Source organism: Zea mays, chromosome 10, assembly GCF_902167145.1.
Source record: "Zea mays cultivar B73 chromosome 10, Zm-B73-REFERENCE-NAM-5.0, whole genome shotgun sequence".
Lineage (NCBI taxonomy): Eukaryota > Viridiplantae > Streptophyta > Magnoliopsida > Poales > Poaceae > Zea > Zea mays.
In genome coordinates this window covers 56,094,367-56,112,868 of record NC_050105.1, presented here as the reverse complement: position 1 = coordinate 56,112,868, position 18,502 = coordinate 56,094,367, and the positions used below count along the sequence as shown (strand labels likewise).

Below are 18,502 nucleotides of genomic sequence, written 5' to 3'. Positions count from 1 at the left end.
CTCGGATATCCAGCGAGTGCTCGGCGACATCCCTCGGTATGCCAGGCATGTCCGAGGGACTCCACGCAAAAACCTCGGCGTTCGCGCGGAGAAAGTCGACGAGCACTGCTTCCTATTTGGGGTCGGGCTCGGAGCTGATCCGGACTTGCTTGGAGGCGTCGTTGCTGGGGTCAAGAGGGACGGACTTAACCGCCTCTCCTGGCTCGAAGTTGCCGGCGTGGTGCTTCGCATCTGGCGCCTCCTTGGAAAGGCTCTCCAGGTCAGCGATGAGGGCCTCGGATTCAGTGAGGGCCTCGGCGTACTCCACGCACTCCACGTCGCATTCGTACGCGTGTCGGTACGTGGAGCCGACGGTGATGACCCCGTTGGGGCCCGGCATCTTGAGCTTGAGGTAGGTGTAGTTGGGGACGGCCATGAACTTGGCGTAACATGGTCTCCCCAGCACTGCGTGGTAGGTTCCTCGGAACCCGACCACCTCGAACGTAAGGGTTTCCTTTCGGAAGTTGGAGGGAGTCCCGAAGCAGACGGGCAGATCGAGTTGCCCAAGGGGTTGGACGCGTTTCCCGGGGATGATCCCGTGAAAGGGTGTCGCGCCGACCCGGATCGAGGACAGATCGATCTGCAGGAGCCTGAGGGTCTCGGCGTAGATGATGTTGAGGCTGCTGCCTCCGTCCATGAGGACCTTGGTAAGCCTGACGTTGCTGATGACGGGGTCGACAACGAGCGGGTACTTCCTTGGGCTCGGCACGCGGTCGGGGTGGTCGCCCTGGTCGAAGGTGATGGGCTTGTCGGACCAGTCTAGGTAGACTGGCGCTGCCACCTTCACCGAGCAGACCTCCCGACGCTCTTGCTTGCGGTGCCGAGCCGAGGCGTTCGCCACTTGCCCACCGTAGATCATGAAGCAGTCGTGGACCTCGGGGAACTCCTCTGCCTTGTGTTCCTCCTTCTTGTCGTTGTTGTGGGCTCTGCCACCTTCCGCCGGGGGCCCGGCCTTGTGGAAGTAGCGCCGAAGCATAACGCACTCCTCAAGGGTGTGCTTGACGGGACCCTGATGATAGGGGCACGACTCCTTGAGCATCTTGTCGAATAGGTTGGCGCCTCCGGGAGGCTTCCGAGGGTTCCTGTGCTCGGCAGCGGCGATAAGATCTGCGTCGGCGGCGTCGCTTTTCGCTTGCGACTTCTTCTTGCCCTTATTCTTCGTGCCGCGCTGAGTGGACGTCGCGGGGACGTCTTCCGGCTAGCGCCCCTGGGCCTGCTTGTCCTTCTGGAAGATGGCCTCGACCGCCTCCTGACTAGAGGCAAACTTGGTGGCGATGTCCATCAGCTCGCTCGCCCTGGTGGGAGTCTTGCGACCCAGCTTGCTCACCAGGTCGTGGCAAGTGGTACCGGCGAAGAACACGCCGATGACATCCGAGTCGGTGATGTTGGGCAGCTCGGTGCGCTGCTTCGAAAATCGCCGGATGTAGTCCTGCAGGGATTCTCCCGGTAGCTGGCTGCAGCTTCGGAGATCCTAAGAGTTCCCAGGGCGCACGTATGTGCCCTAGAAGTTGCCAGCGAAGGCTATGACCAGGTCATCCCAGTTGGAGATCTGCGCAGGAGGCAGATGCTCCAGCCAGGCTCGGGCGGCGTCGGAGAGGAACAGGGGAATGTTGCGGATGATGAGGTTGTCATCGTTCGTTCCACCCAGCTGGCAGGCCAGCCGGTAGTCCGCGAGCCACAGTTCCAACCTTGTCTCCCCCGAGTACTTGGTGATGGTAGTCGGGGTTCGGAACCGGGTCAGGAACGGCGCCCATCGTATGGCCCGGCTGAAAGCTTGCGGACCGGGTGGTTCGGGCGAGGGGCTCTGATCCTCCCCACTGTCGTAGCGTTTCCCACGCCTGGGGTGGTAGCCTCGGCGCACCTTCTCGTAGAGGTGGGCTCGACGGTCGCGGCGGTGGTGCTCGTTGCCGAGGCGACCCGGGGCCGCAGGCGCTATGTTCCGCGTGCGCCCGGTGTGGACCGAGGCTTCCCGCATGAAACGGGAAGTCGCGGCGCGATGCTCCGGGGGGTACCCTTGCCTTCGGGAGGCAGAGCTTTCGGCCCGTCGGACCGCGTCATCTTCCAGGAGATTCTTGAACTCTCCCTGGATACGCCGCCCCTCGGTGGTGGATGGTTCTGGCATCGCTCGGAGTAGTATTGCTGCTGCAGCCAGGTTCTGGCCGACCCCACTGGAAGCCGGGGGCAGCCTTGCCCTGGCATCGTCGGCGATGCGGTGCTGGACGTCCTGGGCCAGATGACGCGCTTCTCCAACCGGTGCTCGGCCTGCCCACTCCTGCCCGATATTTTGCCGAAGCTGCACAAGTTGTCCTGCTTCCTCGTCGAGCCTGGCCTGCATCTCGCGGATTTGCTCGAGCTGTGCGTCCTGACCCCCCGCAGGGATTGGGACCACAGCTAGCTCCCGAAGGATGTCAACGCGAGGCGCAGGCCTAGGGGGATCGCCGTCCTCCGGCATACCAAGGTGGTTGCCTTCGTCGAGACCCCCTAGATCGACGTGGAAACATTCACAACTTGGGCCACAGTCCTCGTCGTCAAGGCTGTGGCCATCATCGGAGCAATCGGAGAGGCAGTAGTCACATGCGGTCATGAAGTCCGGCATGCCACTGGGGTTACCGAGCCTGGAGAAATCCCAACCATAGTCGGGCTCGTCATCTTCCTCGGAACCCGGGGGCCCGTAGGTCGAGACGGCTGTCATCCGGTCCCAGGTTGACCACATATGGTACCCCAGAAGGTTTGGATATGCCTTTATGAAAGCATCCACCGAAGCGGGGTCGCTTGGTGGATCGAAGCTGAATCTAAAAGGCATAGGATGGGAAACGGACGGTACCTCCTGATCGACGGATGGTGACGAAGTCGCGTCAAGGACGGACTGCACTGTTATCTCAGGCACGAGGCTAACGCCCAGCAAGCCCTTCGCGAGCGTGCTGGCGTCGTCCGTCTGCTTGGGGTTAGCGTGTTGTGGGGAAACAACGCTCGTCTTCATCTCAGACGCGAGGTCAACGCCCGACGTGTCCCCCGCTGGGGCGCCGACGCCATCGACTCGCTCGACAGCCGACGAGGTGCCGCCTCCTGCTTGGCCATGGCTGCCCCGCCTCCTCCTCCGTCGGCGGGGAAGGTGACGGGACAGACCTGGATGTTTCTCTTCCGCCACGTGGGGAAGACGTCGTTGATTCCGCCGCCGGCGGGCGGGCTGACGACCGCCATTGTCGTTGTCGCGCGGCGGAGGAAGGAGTATCATGTCGTAGCTGTCGTCGAGGGACATGAACTCAAGACTCCCGAAACGGAGCAGCGTCCCGGGCTAGAGAGGTTGCTGGAGACTACCCATCTGGAGCTTGACGGGAAGCTGTTCGTCAACACGCAGCAGGCCCCTACCTGGCGCGCCAACTGTCGGCGTTTCGACCCCGGGAGGTCCCTGGACCGACGAGTAAATTGTCGCTACGTGTCCCAGCCCAGATGGGTCGGCGCGAGACGGAACACAAGGGGGGAAACAGTAAGGGGAATCGCGGCCTCATGTTGTCCTGCGCCCAGGGCGGATGCGCTTGTAGTAGGGGGTTACAAGCATTCGCGAGGGACAGAGAGAGAGAGCGAGAGCCTTGTGCGTCGGCCCGTTCTCCCGCGCGGCCACCTTCTCGTACGAGAGCCCTGGACCTTCCTTTTATAGATGTAAGGAGGGGGCCCAGGTGTACAACAGGGGGTGTAGCAATGTGCTAACGTGTCTAGCAAAGGGGAGCCAGAGCCCTATGTACATGTCGTCGTGGCTATCGGAAAGGTGTTGCTGCCCTGTTCATGTGATGTCGTGGCCGTCGGAGGAGCGCTTGAGCCCTGTGGAAGTACAGCTGTCGGGGCTGTCAGATCCTTGCTGACGTCTCCTTGCTTCCGCAAGGGGCTGAGAACCGCCGTCGTCATGGAGCACGCGGGGTGCCATCATTACCTGTTTTACCGGGGCGAGCCAGATGGAACACCGGTCTTGTTCCCCGTAGCCTGAGCTAGCTAGGGGTAGGGTAATGATGGGCCCCCTGTCACGAGGTCGGTCCGAGCTCGAGGTCGGGCGAGGTGGTGACTCCTCCGAGGTCGAGGCTGAGTCCGAGCCCTGGGGTCGGGCGAGGCGGAGACCGTGTTCCGGAGTCAAGGTTGAGTCCGAGCCCTGGGGTCGGGCGAGGCGGAGACCGTCTTCCGAGGTCGAGGTTGAGTCCGAGCCCTGGGGTCGGGAGAGGCGAAGACCGTCTTCCGAGGTCGAGGTGGAGTCCGAGCCCTGGGGTCGGGCGAGGCGGAGACCGTCTTCCGGAGTCGAGGTTGAGTCCGAGCCCTGGGGTCGGGCGAGGCGGAGACCGTCTTCCGGAGTCGAGGTTGAGTCCGAGCCCTGGGGTCGGGCGAGGCGGAGCTTCCTATGGCGCCCGAGGCTGGACTTGGCTGTTGTCAGCCTCACCCTGGCGGGTGGCACAGCAGTCGGAGCAGGGTAGGCGGCGCTGTTTTCCTGTCAGGTCGGTCAGTGGAGCGGCGAAGTGACTGCGGTCACTTCGGCCTTGTCGACTGAGGAGCGTGCGTCAGGATAAGGTGTCAGGCGATCCTTGCATTGAATGCTCCTGCGATACGGTCGGTTGGCGTGGCGATCTGGCAAAGGTTGCTTCTCTGCGAAGCCTGCCCGAGCTGGGCCTCAGGCGAGTCGAAGGTGCGGCCGTTGCTTGAGGAGACCCTCGGGCGAGGCGTGAATCTGCCTTGGTCTACTGTTCCTGCCCGAGGCTGGGCTCGGGCGAGGCGAGATCGTGTCCCTTGAGTGGACGGAGCCTTGACCGGAATCGCGCCCATCAGACCTTTGCAGCTTTGTGCTGATGGGGTTATCAGCTGAGATTAGAAGTCTTGGGCGTACCCTAATTATGGTTCCCGACACGTAGTAATGACTATGATAGTTTGTAATGAATAGACCTTTTTGTGCTTTTCAGAAACAATAATATCCATATATATATGTTTTTAAACTTTGTTAGGGCACGTACAACGTTATTAATGAAGATGTTTCTAAACAGCCACATAAGAAGCCACTATTAGCAGAAATCCTACGTGAACAGTAATTAAGGAAGAGAGAGGCATCCATCGCCGTCTTGCAAGGCGCCCGGTGCGTCTCGTGCTCCTATGCTCAAGAGACGACGAGGCGATGGTTGTACGATGCAGACAGGAGCGGATTTAGAGTAAAGGTTAATGCTTTTGAGTATCACTTCCATGTCCGGGTTCGATCCTTCTAGGGAGCGAATTTCGGACTTAGTTAAAAAAAACAAACTCTCCTCATTATGTCTCGTCCGCTTTCGGGAATCGAGATCCTGCGTGCTACCATCCGGCTAGGCCGTTGCAGAGTGGATTGTTGATCGGTCCGTTAGTGATGGTAGGTCAGAGTTCAGGAGCTTTTTTGGCCTGAATCATGTTTCATCTTTTTTTAATATAATACCAAAAGAATGGTCTTTCCCTACCCGCTGATTTTTTTAAAAAAAACTGAGTAAAACTGAAAGGTGACTGACCTAAATCTTAGTTTTAGTCACCTCATATTTGTCCATATCATATAGTTTGGGTCACTTTATTATAGCACTCGACAGCAGCTACCAAAGTTTACTGGACCAGCTCCTGCAATGACAGTTCACAGCAATGTTCCATTAATCCGTCACACCCAAATAGGAAAAAAAATAGATTAAATAATACAATATTTTTGGCGGTGACACATAGTGCCCGTCCCTGCTAATAGCTAGTTGGTTCAACTGGTAATCAGGTTTTTAGCTGCAGTATCTGATATTATTCGATATTAAGGCCTTGTTCGTTTGTTTAGAAATGGACCAGAAATCATTCCAACTGATTAAAATTTATATAAATTATAGAAACAAACCGGTTAGTAATCAATTCATGCCTCCGTTCCTGAAGTAACGAACGACCCTAATAGTGTTGGTCCCGCGCGAGCCACACAAAACAATAAAGAGTGCTAAACAACGTTGTGAAACGAAAGATCACCGAGTAAAGCCTACTTGCTCTTTTAATGTCCCAACTACAAGATACATTAAGCTCTGTGGATGATAGAAATATATATACTCCTAGGAGCTACTAGCATCAATCTCACTCGCTCGTGTACATTAAAAGCCAATCCACCCTAAGAAATGTAATGCTAACAAAACAGCCACGCCATACGACTCCAGTTGATCGATTTTACTGGTAGAATTTGTATGTGGTGGCTGACAAAATGATCTGCCGGAGCCCTCCTATCGGACCCAGAATCAACAGCAGCACTCCAATAACGATGCAGATCTGAAGAACATGCATGGGAGACACAGATAAATCAGAGGACACAACCTTAGCAGAGTCATTATTATACTAGGAAGGCTGTTTATGTTTCTCAGTTATTACCCAGTTGATGAACCATGAAAGGCCGAACCGTTTGGGCTTGTAAACCTTGAGCCACATGATGCAGGGAAGCTGGAAGAAACATGCAAGGTTTGGTCAGCTCTAGAATACATTTCCGAACTTGATGCGAAATTCAGAATGCGCCATTGTTGTTGTTGCAGGAAAAAAAATGGGTCAATTAATGCAATCATGCATGGATCTTTGGAAAAGCTTACAAAATAAGTTGTCGGTGCGAAGGCTAATCCGCCGAAGAAACTGAGCAATCCACCGAAGAAGGGGAAAGTGATGCCTAGAAACATTGTGAACGCTGCACACATGTTGCACGCACTTGTTTGTTAGGACGTCAGATGCTTGTCGATCTACTGCTTTAGGGTTCAGTTCAGATAGAGGCATTACCAACATAGACGCTCCGGGCAATAAGACGGAGCGTGAGGCTCGGAGCGAACCTCATTTTCTTGACCAGCACCGTCTCTATCATGTCAAACACCGGCATGGCATAAACCTGCACCGACAACCAATGACATGGATATGGAGTGTATGTGACTTGGATATGGAGAAGTGAAATGTTTGTACCGTACGTACCTGGTAACTGCCAATGACATGGACGACGACCATCATGTTGGCGAGGGCAATGAGCCACTTGGGCTTGGAGAGCGTGATGAGGATGTTCTCGTCGACGCCGCTGCCGAAGGCCCAGTACCCGACGAACGTGACGGGGAAGTAGCAGATGGCGACGACGACGTAGGCGACAAAGGCGCCCTTCCACATGGCCTTCTTGGACGGCTTGTCCGGCGTGGACGGGATGGTGGCCTGGATCTCCAGCACCACGTTGTGCCCCGAGTAGGCGAACGCCACGTCCCCTAGGCCTCCCAGGAAGCCGAACACCTTCCCTGGGGTGGTCGTGGCGCGCAGGTGGTAGTCCACGTCCTCTCTCCTCCCTCTGTGCAGCGACGCGCCCCACGCAATGGTGGAGTAACTGAGCGACATGACGGCGGCGGCGAGCGACACGGCGGAGATGGAGTTGAAGTTGGGGAGCTGGGAGAGGACCAGGTGGACGGAGGCGAAGATCATGATGAAGTAGGAGAGCTTCAAGTCGCCGCCGCACCTGCCGCCGTCGCAGATGACGTCGTGGAACTTCTTGAGGGACTGGCCGCCGGTGACCATGTAGATGATGTTCAGGCTCACCTCTACTGCCAGCTGCTGCGCCACCACGATCCAGAGGCCCAGCCTGTCGCCGAAGACGTGCTGCCCGAGCTCGTGGTACCGGTCGAACCGCTTCCCAGGCACCATCTCGTGCATCTCCACCATCTGCCATAGCGTGTATAGGGTGATTATCCACGACAGGATCATCACCGCGATGCCAGGGCCCCTGTGTGCACGCCAATAATCAACAATGAACCATTTATCTGCCCGTGACCCCCTAATAATCTTTATCTGACAACGAGTTAATCGCTCGTACAATTGAATCACTTTATTCAGCTGTTGATAAAAGGATCGTATTTTAATTAATTGTAGTCCACATGTTACTATATACGATACAAACTGAGAGCACCAACTTAAAAAACCCTATTAAATATGATAGTCATCATGACGTGCATATATATGATGATATAGATGCCAAATATTCATGTATATACTCTCAAATTATAGGTATACATCATGACGTGTATTTAACTTATCGGGTGTGACCGGTATTCAGGTTTTTGTTCATGTACCTATCATGTTACTTTTGTAACTGTCACATCGTCTAGACAAAATCGGCCCAACAGCGCAAATTAACACACATGAGACTACTAGACCAAAAAAAAAAGAGGCAAGTCATGAGACATAAACATAAGGACCGGAAAGAGACAACAAGCTAACTTGAGATTTTTTTTCCCGGCACCAATCAGGGTGGGGGAAAGAAAATCTGGATTTTTCTTATCTCATCAATCTTCTTAGCTTGTATTGAGGTCGAATCGATCATCATCGGAAGCCGGATTTAGGATTCGTGACATGAAGTATACGTACCAGCCAAGCTCGGACATGGCGTAGGGGAGGCCGAGCACGCCGGCGCCGACCATGGCGGTGACATTGTGGAAGGCGGAGTACCACCACTTGGCCTTCCTGGAGGAGTTGATAGGGAGCCAGTCGTCGATCGACTTCTCCTGCTGCTGGGTCGTCCTGCCGCCGCCATCGTCCACGTCCTGCTCCTGCATCTGCATGCGAGTTTTTATATGTATGTTATTGACGCCCCCAGCCCCCTATAGATCATGTAAGAGATCGATTTCCTTGGTAAGAGAGAGAGATCGAGAAGAAGGCGCCGCACTGCACGTACTACGTCGTACGCGCACCTTTTGAGAAGAGAAGCTCTGGGTCTGGGGCGGTGCTTGCGTCCCCAATGGAATCGATATGGCGAGAGAGAGAGAGAGAGAGATGGAGAGGAGGCGGCGGCGGGTCCTGCTGCCGAGAAAGACGACTCAGCGTCAGCTGGTTTCCGATCCACCCGATCGATGGCCTAGCTAACAGCACATAAGTAGCCGAGTTAGTTTCGGTGGCAGCGCGTATACCGCTACGTACATATTCTCTCTCTCCGAGTTATTATCAATAATAATAATAATAATAATAATACTGTGTACTGTATCATTAAGGCCCTGTTCGTTTTTATCAAATCTATGGAGATTGAGAGGGATTGAATCCCCTACAAGTCAAAATCCTCCTCAATCCACTCCAATCCCCCTCAATCCCCATGGATTAGGGATGAAACGAACAAAGCCTAACGTGGTACACGTGTGGTTTTGATTTGTCAACTACGTGTACATTTTTTTACTAGTACGTACGTATGGCAGTACCAGTACTGGGCTTGTGTATGTCGTGCCGAGAATTTGGAAGCAGGGAAAGGACACCTGTGTGGTTCACCGCGGCGCCGTCCATTGTTCAGAAGTTATATATATTGCTTTTTTACGCTTTCACACACCGAAGATAAGTCAGCTCAAACCTGATCGATGATGTGTCGTCGTCAGGGACTCAGGGTTCAGGAATTGCGTATGCGTCTTCTTGTGGAAAAACGTGTCTCAAGAGTCAAGAGTCTTCTCTCCACCGTCGAATCATGCACTTATACTAGCTAGCTATATCTTGACCGCACATCAAAATATAGCTATATCAAGATATAGCTAGCTAGTATATGTGTATGATTAGAGCTGGAAACAAGCCGGCTTGGCTCGGCAGTGCGACGAGCTGGGATAACCGGGTCGGCTTAGCTCGAACAAGGCTCACGAGCCACTGTGCCACCTAGACTGTGCCGCCCAGGCAGTGGCGGTCCTAACATTTTAGGGGCTCGGGAGAAGGTTTCAAATAGAGATCATTCAAATTATTTTTAATATATAAATGTTACTAATTAAACATTTTTAATACATCTAAAAATATTTATGTCAAATAATAAGTAAATAAAAGGATATATGCACTTTAAAATTTTCTTCTAACATGTTTAGATATTCATTACTTTATTAATAGGTTATTGAATCACATGATTAGAATTGGGTCCTATGAATTCGGAGGCCCAGGGCAACCGTCCCTCTGCGGCATCCTCAGGGCCACCACTGCGCCCAGGTGACAGATTCGGTTGCCAGCAAGCATAAGTTACAGATTTGAAGCTATTTTCAGGTCACAAGATAGACAACACAGTAATAAACTGTTAATACTTAATAGACGAGAGATGAAATAATGAAATTATAATTTATTTACACATCCATGACCCATACCATGCGGTCCAATGATCCCATCACATTCCATATTCCATAAGACCATGACCAAAAGTATGATACTCTAATCTAATAAGCTATCACCAGTCACCATAAGGCATAAGTCTCATCACATTTCAAATTTCATAAAGCAGTCTAAGCAGCAGAGGACAAAAGATCTGTTAACAGATGCATGAGGACAGCCTGACGTACGGTGCACAGCAGTGTTCAGGCGCCCAGCAGTTTGACAAGAAACCTGTTAACAGATTAAGTTTGACAAGAACTGAGTAAGTTTTACAGATCACATCAGATAACTTAGTACTCTCAGATAAGCACCAGCCTCCAGGCTGCAGCTGAGCAGCAAGCAGGCAGGCAGCAAACATGCTGAACTGCATAAGTGCATAACATCATATATAAGCATAACAATACCAAAAGCAAGTGACAGCCTGACAGGTTTTTCAGTTTTGAACCACCAACTTCTAAGTATCAACCAGAAGCACGACTTGCATCTTTCAAAAATACCAAAAGCATCCAGCAGCTTCTATCAACCAAAAGCACCAAACACTTGCATTGCACCTGAACAAGAAAACAAATGTACATAAGCAGCTTACATTCTTACTAGCCATAATTAAAGTATTAAATACAACTAATAAATTGCAACGTATATTACTAGTTGCTCTGCACAAAGCTTTTTGGAAATGAGATAGTCTTCATACCATCGTCATCTTGTATGCCCTAAAACAAACACAAATGTGAATCAAAATCTGAAAACAAACATAAGAAATGAACTCTAATAAACAATAAAAGAGCAACTAATAACCACATATGTTATGCTTAAATCATGCGAACCCCGAATCCAGCTCGAGGAGCATACCAAAGCCTCCACCAAGAAGGGATGAGAGAACTCCGATAATTATCTAAAGTTCTACCCCCGTGCAAAAAGTAGACTCTGAAGGCACAAATGTTGCTCGTACAATTAAGAATTTCATTGCCATCCTTGAGACAACCAGAAACCTATGTGAATTAACCTTCCACTAGCTCAACAAATCAAACTCCTTATCTGCTAGACTGACATTTGTCTCATCTAAATAGATAAGCAACTCACCCTTTGATGGGTTAGCTTCAGTGGATGATATAAATGACTGAAATTTGCATGAAGCAGAAGACAAGCTACAAGTAGTATCAATGGTTAAATATGAAGAACAACCACTAGATTTGCTTTGAGGAGCTTTTCTCACTCTATGTTGCAACTAACAGTCCTCAAATAATTTTTCCAACTCACCTCGAACTTCATCTATCTCAAATCTAACTTGGTCACCATTAGAGATCTAACCAAAGCACCACTCGATATACCTCATCTTACACCTTGGATCTAGAATTGTAGCAATAACCATAACATTATGTTTTTTCTTCCCAGTACTTATTGATCTTCTCCATCATCACAGTACCCATTTTTCTCAATGCAATCTTGACATCCACATGTGAGGATAGAAAAGATTTGCAGTAGGATATGTAGAAGCTAACAATGAACTGGTTACTTTGGCTAAAGAGGCAAGAATTGGCTCAATCGCAACAAATAAATCCCATTCCTAATTTGTAGTTTCCCATTTATAATTTAAATCAGCATCGACACGTTTGAATTGCTTCTTTGTAAGCTATACTAGTACTCAACAACTTGTATGTTGAACTCCATCTAGTTGACACATCAAGACTCAAACCCTCTCCAATTTGCAATGCAAGAGATCTACAAATCTCTACAAATTTATGCATATGAGATGGGGATTTCTTAATGTATTTCACAGTTGATCTTAGGTTGTCTATCAAAGAAGCCAAAATAGTAGTCCCATCATTGACAACCAAATTTATAATATGTGCACAACAACGAACATGGAAATATTTTGAACTGAATGTATTTCCCCGTCTAGCAGCAAATCTAGCCCTCAAACCACACACAACACCATCACTGTTTGAAGCATTATCTAAAGTGATAGAAATAATCTTATCCTCTATTTTCCATGTTGTAACACACTCATAGGCTGCTTGCCCTATCATAGGTTCTTTGTGTGGAGGATCTAACTCAAAGAAATTGTAATACCTAACTTTGGAATATAAGAGAAAGAAATAAGTCTTTATGTGTAGTATCTCTTCATTCATGAGAATTATTAGGAGACTTATATAAAGTGGATAATTCTCAATAAAATGTGCATCATGCTGGAGTTTAGTTGTTTGTGCATCTAATAAAATAGTAACAGGGATAAAGAGATAATAATGAGTTGAGAATTTTGATTTAACCCTAAAAGGGCAAATTAGGGGAAATTGGAAATAATATAGAAAGAGAGAAATACTATACAAAACAAAATAAAATTATAAAAAAATAATAAATTATCCCATACCATGTTCAAAATAAACATTTTAATGTGAAGGCAAAATTGCCACAAAGATTTGGATTAAATTGGAATTGGAGTTTGAATTTGGAAGAGAGGAAAAAGGGAAACAGAAAATAAAAAGAATAAAAGAAAAAAGGAATCCCGGTGATTGGGCCCAATTCTCGGCCCATCTAACCTTTCTCTCCCTGTAGCCCAACCCTCTGTGCTACTGACGTATGGGTCCCACGGGTCAGCGTCCTACGCGCACGCTGGCTGCGGAATACTCGCGATGGCAGGTGGCCCCCCAATGTCGGCCACTCCCGCACCCGTTCCTTTCGCTGAGTCCACACGAGCTTCTGCTGGTCTGCCGCTGGCAAGTGACCCCACCAGTCAGCTGCTTCGTCGCCGTTGCAACGGACCCGCAAAGACAGCGGCGATGCACCCGCGCACGCTCTGCCTCATCGAGGCTATAAGCTCGGTAGTTCCTCTCCCTCTCTAGATCGCAACGCGCCTGCGAATCCATTCCCCGTCGAACGCTCCCGCTGCCAGAACCCTAGTAGCGCAGCGCTCGGTGGAAGTAGGTCACGCATGGCCGTCAGATGAATCACGCCTGCGCCACCGATTGGTCACAGCATGTGGCTTTGGGGTGTTCGGCTGGTCATCGCGGAAGTGCGGGTGGTCATCAGGGGAGCAGAAGGGCACCACAACTCCGGCAATTGCTCGTCGGAGTACCTTCAACAACACCGGACCGCCAAGCGTCTTGGTCGGCCTCTTTCGACCCCGTCTCCGGTGAGTATGCCCCCCCATCGAATCCGCACGTGTCCCATAGTCGTGTACAACCCGTTAGAATGGAGTTTGGGGGCACAGGGGTGTGCTGCGGCGAGGCCCGTCTATGACTTGTGGGTAAAGATATGCAACCTCTGAGAGTGTAAAACTGGTATATCAACCGTGCTCACGGTCATGAGCAGCTCGGGCCCTCACATGATTAACTTATGGAACTAAATTCAATTTGTCATCTGCATTGCATTGGTATTATTTTACTATTACTTTTATTTATTATTACTATGGTTTGATATTTACTTACACTTAGTAACTGCTAATAAAATTTTGACCAACTTATAAAAGCAATGCTCAGCTTCAACCTTTATTTTGTTGATCAGCCTTACACTTCACATGAACTCCCACCTTTGGTGAGTTCATGCACATTATTCCCCACAACTTGTTGAGCTATGATCTTTTGTGAGCTCACTCTTGCGATATATAACCCCCTCCCCCCACAGGTGAAGAGCAGGTGGTCGAAGAGGAGCCGCGCAACGAGGAGTTCGACTTGATCTAGGTGACGTCTCCCAGTCAGCCTTGTGGCACCAGGGAAATAATAATTAGTTCATTTTATGTTTATCATTTATTTTATAAGACTTCCGCTATGTAATAAGTACATTTATGATATTTATGACATTTATCTCTATGCACTCTGTTATTATATCTATTGTTCTTCCTTGGCGCACATATGAGACACACCCGACTTTATCCTTTGAATCTGGGTGTGACAGAAATTTAGCACACGACATTGCATTTTCCAATCACTATCTATGTAGTATGCAACCAAACACATATGTGACAATGTTTGATTAGAAGTCCATAAATCAGTGGTCAATGAAATATAATCCACTCCTTTAAGGGCCTTTGAAAGTATTTCTTTTTCAGACTCATACACCTTCAAGCATTCTGCTCTAATTGTCTTCCTACCAATGAACTCATATTGTGGATTCAAATACTTCATGAAAATGTTAAACCATGTATGCTCAACCATCCTAATTGGGTACTGTTGGATTAATGTGGACTTGACCTAAATTAATATTCAATAATAGTCAATGCTAAAGGATCACTTTAATGCTATGGTATACTAATAATTTAGTACCATATTGGAAGTTCAAGGAAGAAATCAATCAACTTAAATAGGTGGAGCATTGGTGCATCTATTGAGAACTTGAGAAAAGGATGAAGGACTGCCACACGCGCGCGTGCCGTCGGCCGGGTCGGGCTATAGCCGTGGCTCGTGGTAGATCGGACCTTGGTCTGATTATTCCTTCCTAACAATTGTGCATTGTGCCTGGAGTAATGACCGTCTATGTCCTGTCTTATGGCTAGTAACGGATGTCTCTTATGGCACGTCGGTTTCTAGCGGTTGTCAATTTCTGGCTCTTATGGCGACCGTTACTATCTGTTCCCCTCCCTTTACGCATGTTTATGGCGACCGTTACTGCCCGTTCCCCTCCCTTTGCGTGTGTATAAACACGGAGGAGGTGGACACTCTTTCGGTTACGTGAACGCAAATAGGCTCTCAGACATGTTGCACTCAGCCCATTCCTGTCGCACCTTCTGCGAGCACAGAGCTCCTGAAGGCTACTAGCGGAGGAGGACGCAGGAGCAGGAGCGCCGTCTCACTGAGGCACGGAGGCACCGAGCCACCAACAATCGACCACATGAGGCTGAGTCCTCGCAAGCTCCAAGCAGGCGAGGATGAGGTGATGGACTGGCAGTGGTCAACTACTCGACTTCGACTAGATGGTGGAGGGCCTAGAGGGCGGAGGCGGCATCGACGCGACGTCGTCCAGTGTTCTAGTCTCGAGCTCTCGGTCGTCTCTCGAGTAACCAGCCACCACACAGACGCAACATATAGGATTAGGGGTGGGGTGGTTATGTTGTGTTCCTTACTTGTAACCTTTGTAACCTATGTACATGTAACATGTTGGTCTATTGCAAGATTAGGCCTTGGGATTATGGGACGTTGTGGGTTGTAGCCTGTAGCGTTGTGCAAGGGCTAGCTTGTGAGCCAGCTTGCGAGCTCATACGAGTTGGATTGGCTTGACCCGCCCCTTTACCGAGCTCAGAAAACCGGCTTGGCTCGGCTCTCCAGGAGTTCACGAGCTGTCTTGAGCGGAGCCACAACGAGCTCGAGGTGGCTTGTCGAACCCGAGCTTTTTCCAGCCCCATTGATGGTACTCAACTATCTTTCAATGTACATTTCAGATCTTTCAGCATCTGAACAGAAGCGAACGACACAGATTAGATCTGTCCTCATCTGAATAGGTACTGTACGTAGGCCCTCATATCTAGATCCAACGACCACAGTTTTAAATAGCGCGGATCGCATGGCATCCGCCTGATCGCGATCCAACGAATCATATCCACCTTGTGAAGGGTTATGCCAAATTCCAATCTCAACCATTGGTTTTATGATCTATGGGCACACATACGTCTTCACCTATTCCGGCGGCACGCCGTGGCAGAGCCCAGCGCTCCCTGGTAGGACCTTGCCGGCGAGTGGCACCTCGACGCACAGATGCCCTATTATAAAAATGGATCCACTCTAGACGTAATAGGGAAGATGACGAACTTCAGAGAAGGTGTCTTACTGGCAATTGCAGCGCAGACACCCCTGGCCACGGCGCACGGTGCACACGCGGAGGAGCTCGCACTATGACGACGAATTCTGAGGTCTCCAGCCACCAACCCACCGCAGCGAGACCATCGATTATGTCCCCGAAGCACGCGAGACTCCTAGGCACCAATTCGTGGACCCGACGGCGATGAGCCCACCGAATCGGACCCAGCAACCCTCTCCCCTTCACTCTTCTGTACTGGCGACTTTAACTCTCCCTCGTGGTGGTGGTTAGACGAGGCGGATGAGAGGAGTCAAGAGGGATTGGGTTCGCTTTTGTAGTTGGGACAAGGCGAGGCCGTGGGCGGTGGAGATATCAGGCAGCGCAACAACCCGCCAGAGGTGCCCTACGAGGAAGAGAAGCAGGAGAGGGGGGGTCCCATGCGCCAGAGAGAGATGGAGTGGCTGGCGCGCGCGTGACTACATGATCAGCGACAGACACGTGGGCCCCTCACGTCAGAGGACATGGGTGCACGGTCGTGCGTGCGTGACCGAGACGGGCAGATAGGGCCCGCTCGACAGCGTCATGCTGCGCGATCGATAGTTGGGCCGCACATAGTGGATAGGTGAGCCGACCTGGCGCTTTTGGCCCAGCCACAGGTTAGGGTCTTTTTCTTTTCATTTTTTATTCTCTTTTCTCCTTTGAATTTTTATCCATGTTTCAAATTAGGTTAAGCTCCACTTCAGCATTTAATGTATATTTATCTTTTATTATTATTATTATTATTATTATTATTATTATTATTATTATTATTATTATTATTATTATTATTATTATTATTATTATTACTATTATTATTATTGAGTGCACAAACAAATAACCCCAACATGATGCATATATTGTTTATGTATCTTTAGTTAATTTATTCACTCCAAATATGATTATCCATTTGTTCTAATGAGCAAGGACTAGCACATATAAGAAGATCCACTCTCCTCTTTTATTACCCACAAGTTGGGTATTACACTACCCTTGAGTGCTGCCCATTGGTAATCACTTATCATCAACTCGAACCAAAAGGGACAAGTCAACCTTGTGTTCGCAGAGTGTACTTGTATTTTTTGATCCTATATGTAGATGTCATATTGTCTCCTATGCTCTAAGTGTTAGGAGCAGGTATTAGTCAAATTATGGTGAAGCCCAATGGACAACCGTGAAGAACATCCTTAAATACTTTAGAAGAACTAAGGATGTGTTCTTTGTGTTTGCTGGTGAGGAAGAGCTCGTTGTAACTGGTTATACCGATGCTAACTTCCAAACAGACAAAGATGATTCCAAACCGCAATCCGATTTTGTTTTCTGCCTCAATGGTGGGGCAGTGAGCTCGAGGATGTGTAAGTGCAATCAACCCTAATTGAGGGTTTTGGTGATTAATGACAAAACAAACTAAGATTCTAACAAGTTTGCTCCTAGTATGTACACAGTATTTCTACAGACAGGAGAAGCACAGATCTTACGAGCATAAAAGTATAAAGCACAGCGGATTTAAAATTCCACATCAAATGGCGTGCTCCAAGTGCTATGAAACAATGGCGGTGCTAAGTTTATAATTCTTGAGTCATAGGAATCGCCGTACAATTAAGAGGGATCCGCGACGGTTAAGTAAGTTGTGAAACGAGCCAAGTTCAAAATCTTTTGAAAACTCCTTGGAGAACATTTTCCCAGATCATGAATGCCCTTGAGAAAAACAAAATTTACTTCCCACAAAGTCTCCCCTTTTGTTCTCTTTAAAATTCTCAAAGTTTGGTTTCAGCCCCCAAAACCGGTTGAGCCGAATTTTGTCCCTACTCAGCCGGTTTTGAAACCGGTCCAGTGTCCGGCTGAGTAGCCCAGTTGTAACGCCCTGAATTTGGGGGTAGAATTTTTTCTTCTCTTCTCTCACCAAATTCGGGCGTTACTCTCTTTTCTCTTTCCCCGTTTGCTCTTTCTTCCCAATTTCAAACCAGTATAGCGGCAGGTGTCCGTGTCATGTATAAACCAAAACCTAAGTGTCATGGGTGTTGCATCATGCCGAAGCACATTTCTTTGTCTGATGTTGAGTGTTCGTCTTGTTCCGTTCCGGATTTCGATTCGCGATTTAATTCCGTTTAGTGGTCCGCGCTCGTCGTGGGTTTTCGATCCGCGAAGTGGCCCGGCCCAACCTAGTCCAGCCCAGCCCAGCCGGCCCGGCCCGACCCGGCCTGCGCGCCCCTGGCGCCTAAACCCCCCATGCGCCCCCTCCCCTCTCTCTCTCTCATTTGGATCTCCCGCGCAACAACCTCTCCTCTCCCTCTTCCACCTCTCTCTCCCTGTGGTGCCCTAGGATTTGGAGACGGCGATCACCGGATTTTGGACCCCGAGGTGAGCTCCCCTCCCCTTCTCCTCTCTCTCTCTCGCTCTCCCTCCTCTTCTTCTCCCCGCGCGCGCCCTCCCTCTCCCCCTACCCGCGCGCGACCCCGCCCCGTCCCCGCCCCCGCGGCGGCGTTCGGCCCCCCGCCTCGGCCCTCCCCGGCGGCGCCCGCCCGGTCTCCCTCCCCGGCGGCGCTCGGCCCCTCCCCCTCCCTCCCCGGCGGCGCGGCCCCCG

General features: G+C 50.1%; 1 protein-coding gene and 1 long non-coding RNA gene across 3 annotated transcripts; both read right to left on the bottom strand.

The window, feature by feature from the left end:
• Positions 1–6,009: 6,009 nt before the first annotated feature.
• Positions 6,010–8,884, bottom strand: LOC100285777 (LHT1). Of its 2 annotated transcripts, none has more exons than NM_001413989.1 (7): positions 8,729–8,884; positions 8,422–8,609; positions 6,994–7,780; positions 6,808–6,913; positions 6,627–6,718; positions 6,415–6,483; positions 6,010–6,315 (listed from the first exon to the last, which is right to left on the bottom strand). In NM_001413989.1, exons 2-7 carry the CDS (start codon positions 8,607–8,609, stop codon positions 6,217–6,219), a joined length of 1,341 nt encoding a protein of 446 aa, NP_001400918.1. In that variant the 5' UTR covers positions 8,729–8,884; the 3' UTR covers positions 6,010–6,216. The 2 variants fall into 2 exon arrangements, with proteins under 2 accessions (NP_001400918.1, NP_001152139.2); NM_001158667.2 differs by having other exon boundaries at positions 8,745–8,884.
• A 1,190-nt stretch (positions 8,885–10,074) lies between these two features.
• Positions 10,075–16,369, bottom strand: LOC100304039 (uncharacterized). Its single transcript, XR_560079.4, has 4 exons — positions 15,913–16,369; positions 10,801–10,865; positions 10,560–10,706; positions 10,075–10,386 (listed from the first exon to the last, which is right to left on the bottom strand). It is a non-coding gene; the product is annotated as an uncharacterized lncRNA (long non-coding RNA).
• Between the last annotated feature and the right edge of the window lie 2,133 nt (positions 16,370–18,502).

What these genes read in the sequence shown, in the direction of transcription:
- LOC100285777 (NM_001413989.1), bottom strand. Translation starts at nt 8,609, where the DNA reads ATGCAGGAGCAGGACGTGGACGATGGCGGCGGCAGGACGACCCAGCAG. An exon ending in ATGTCATTGGCAGTTACCAG is followed by an intron (nt 6,914 to 6,993) that starts GTACGTACGGTA and finishes TTGTCGGTGCAG; the next exon opens with GTTTATGCCATGCCGGTGTT. An exon ending in TCGCACCGACAACTTATTTT is followed by an intron (nt 6,484 to 6,626) that starts GTAAGCTTTTCC and finishes TGTTTCTTCCAG; the next exon opens with CTTCCCTGCATCATGTGGCT.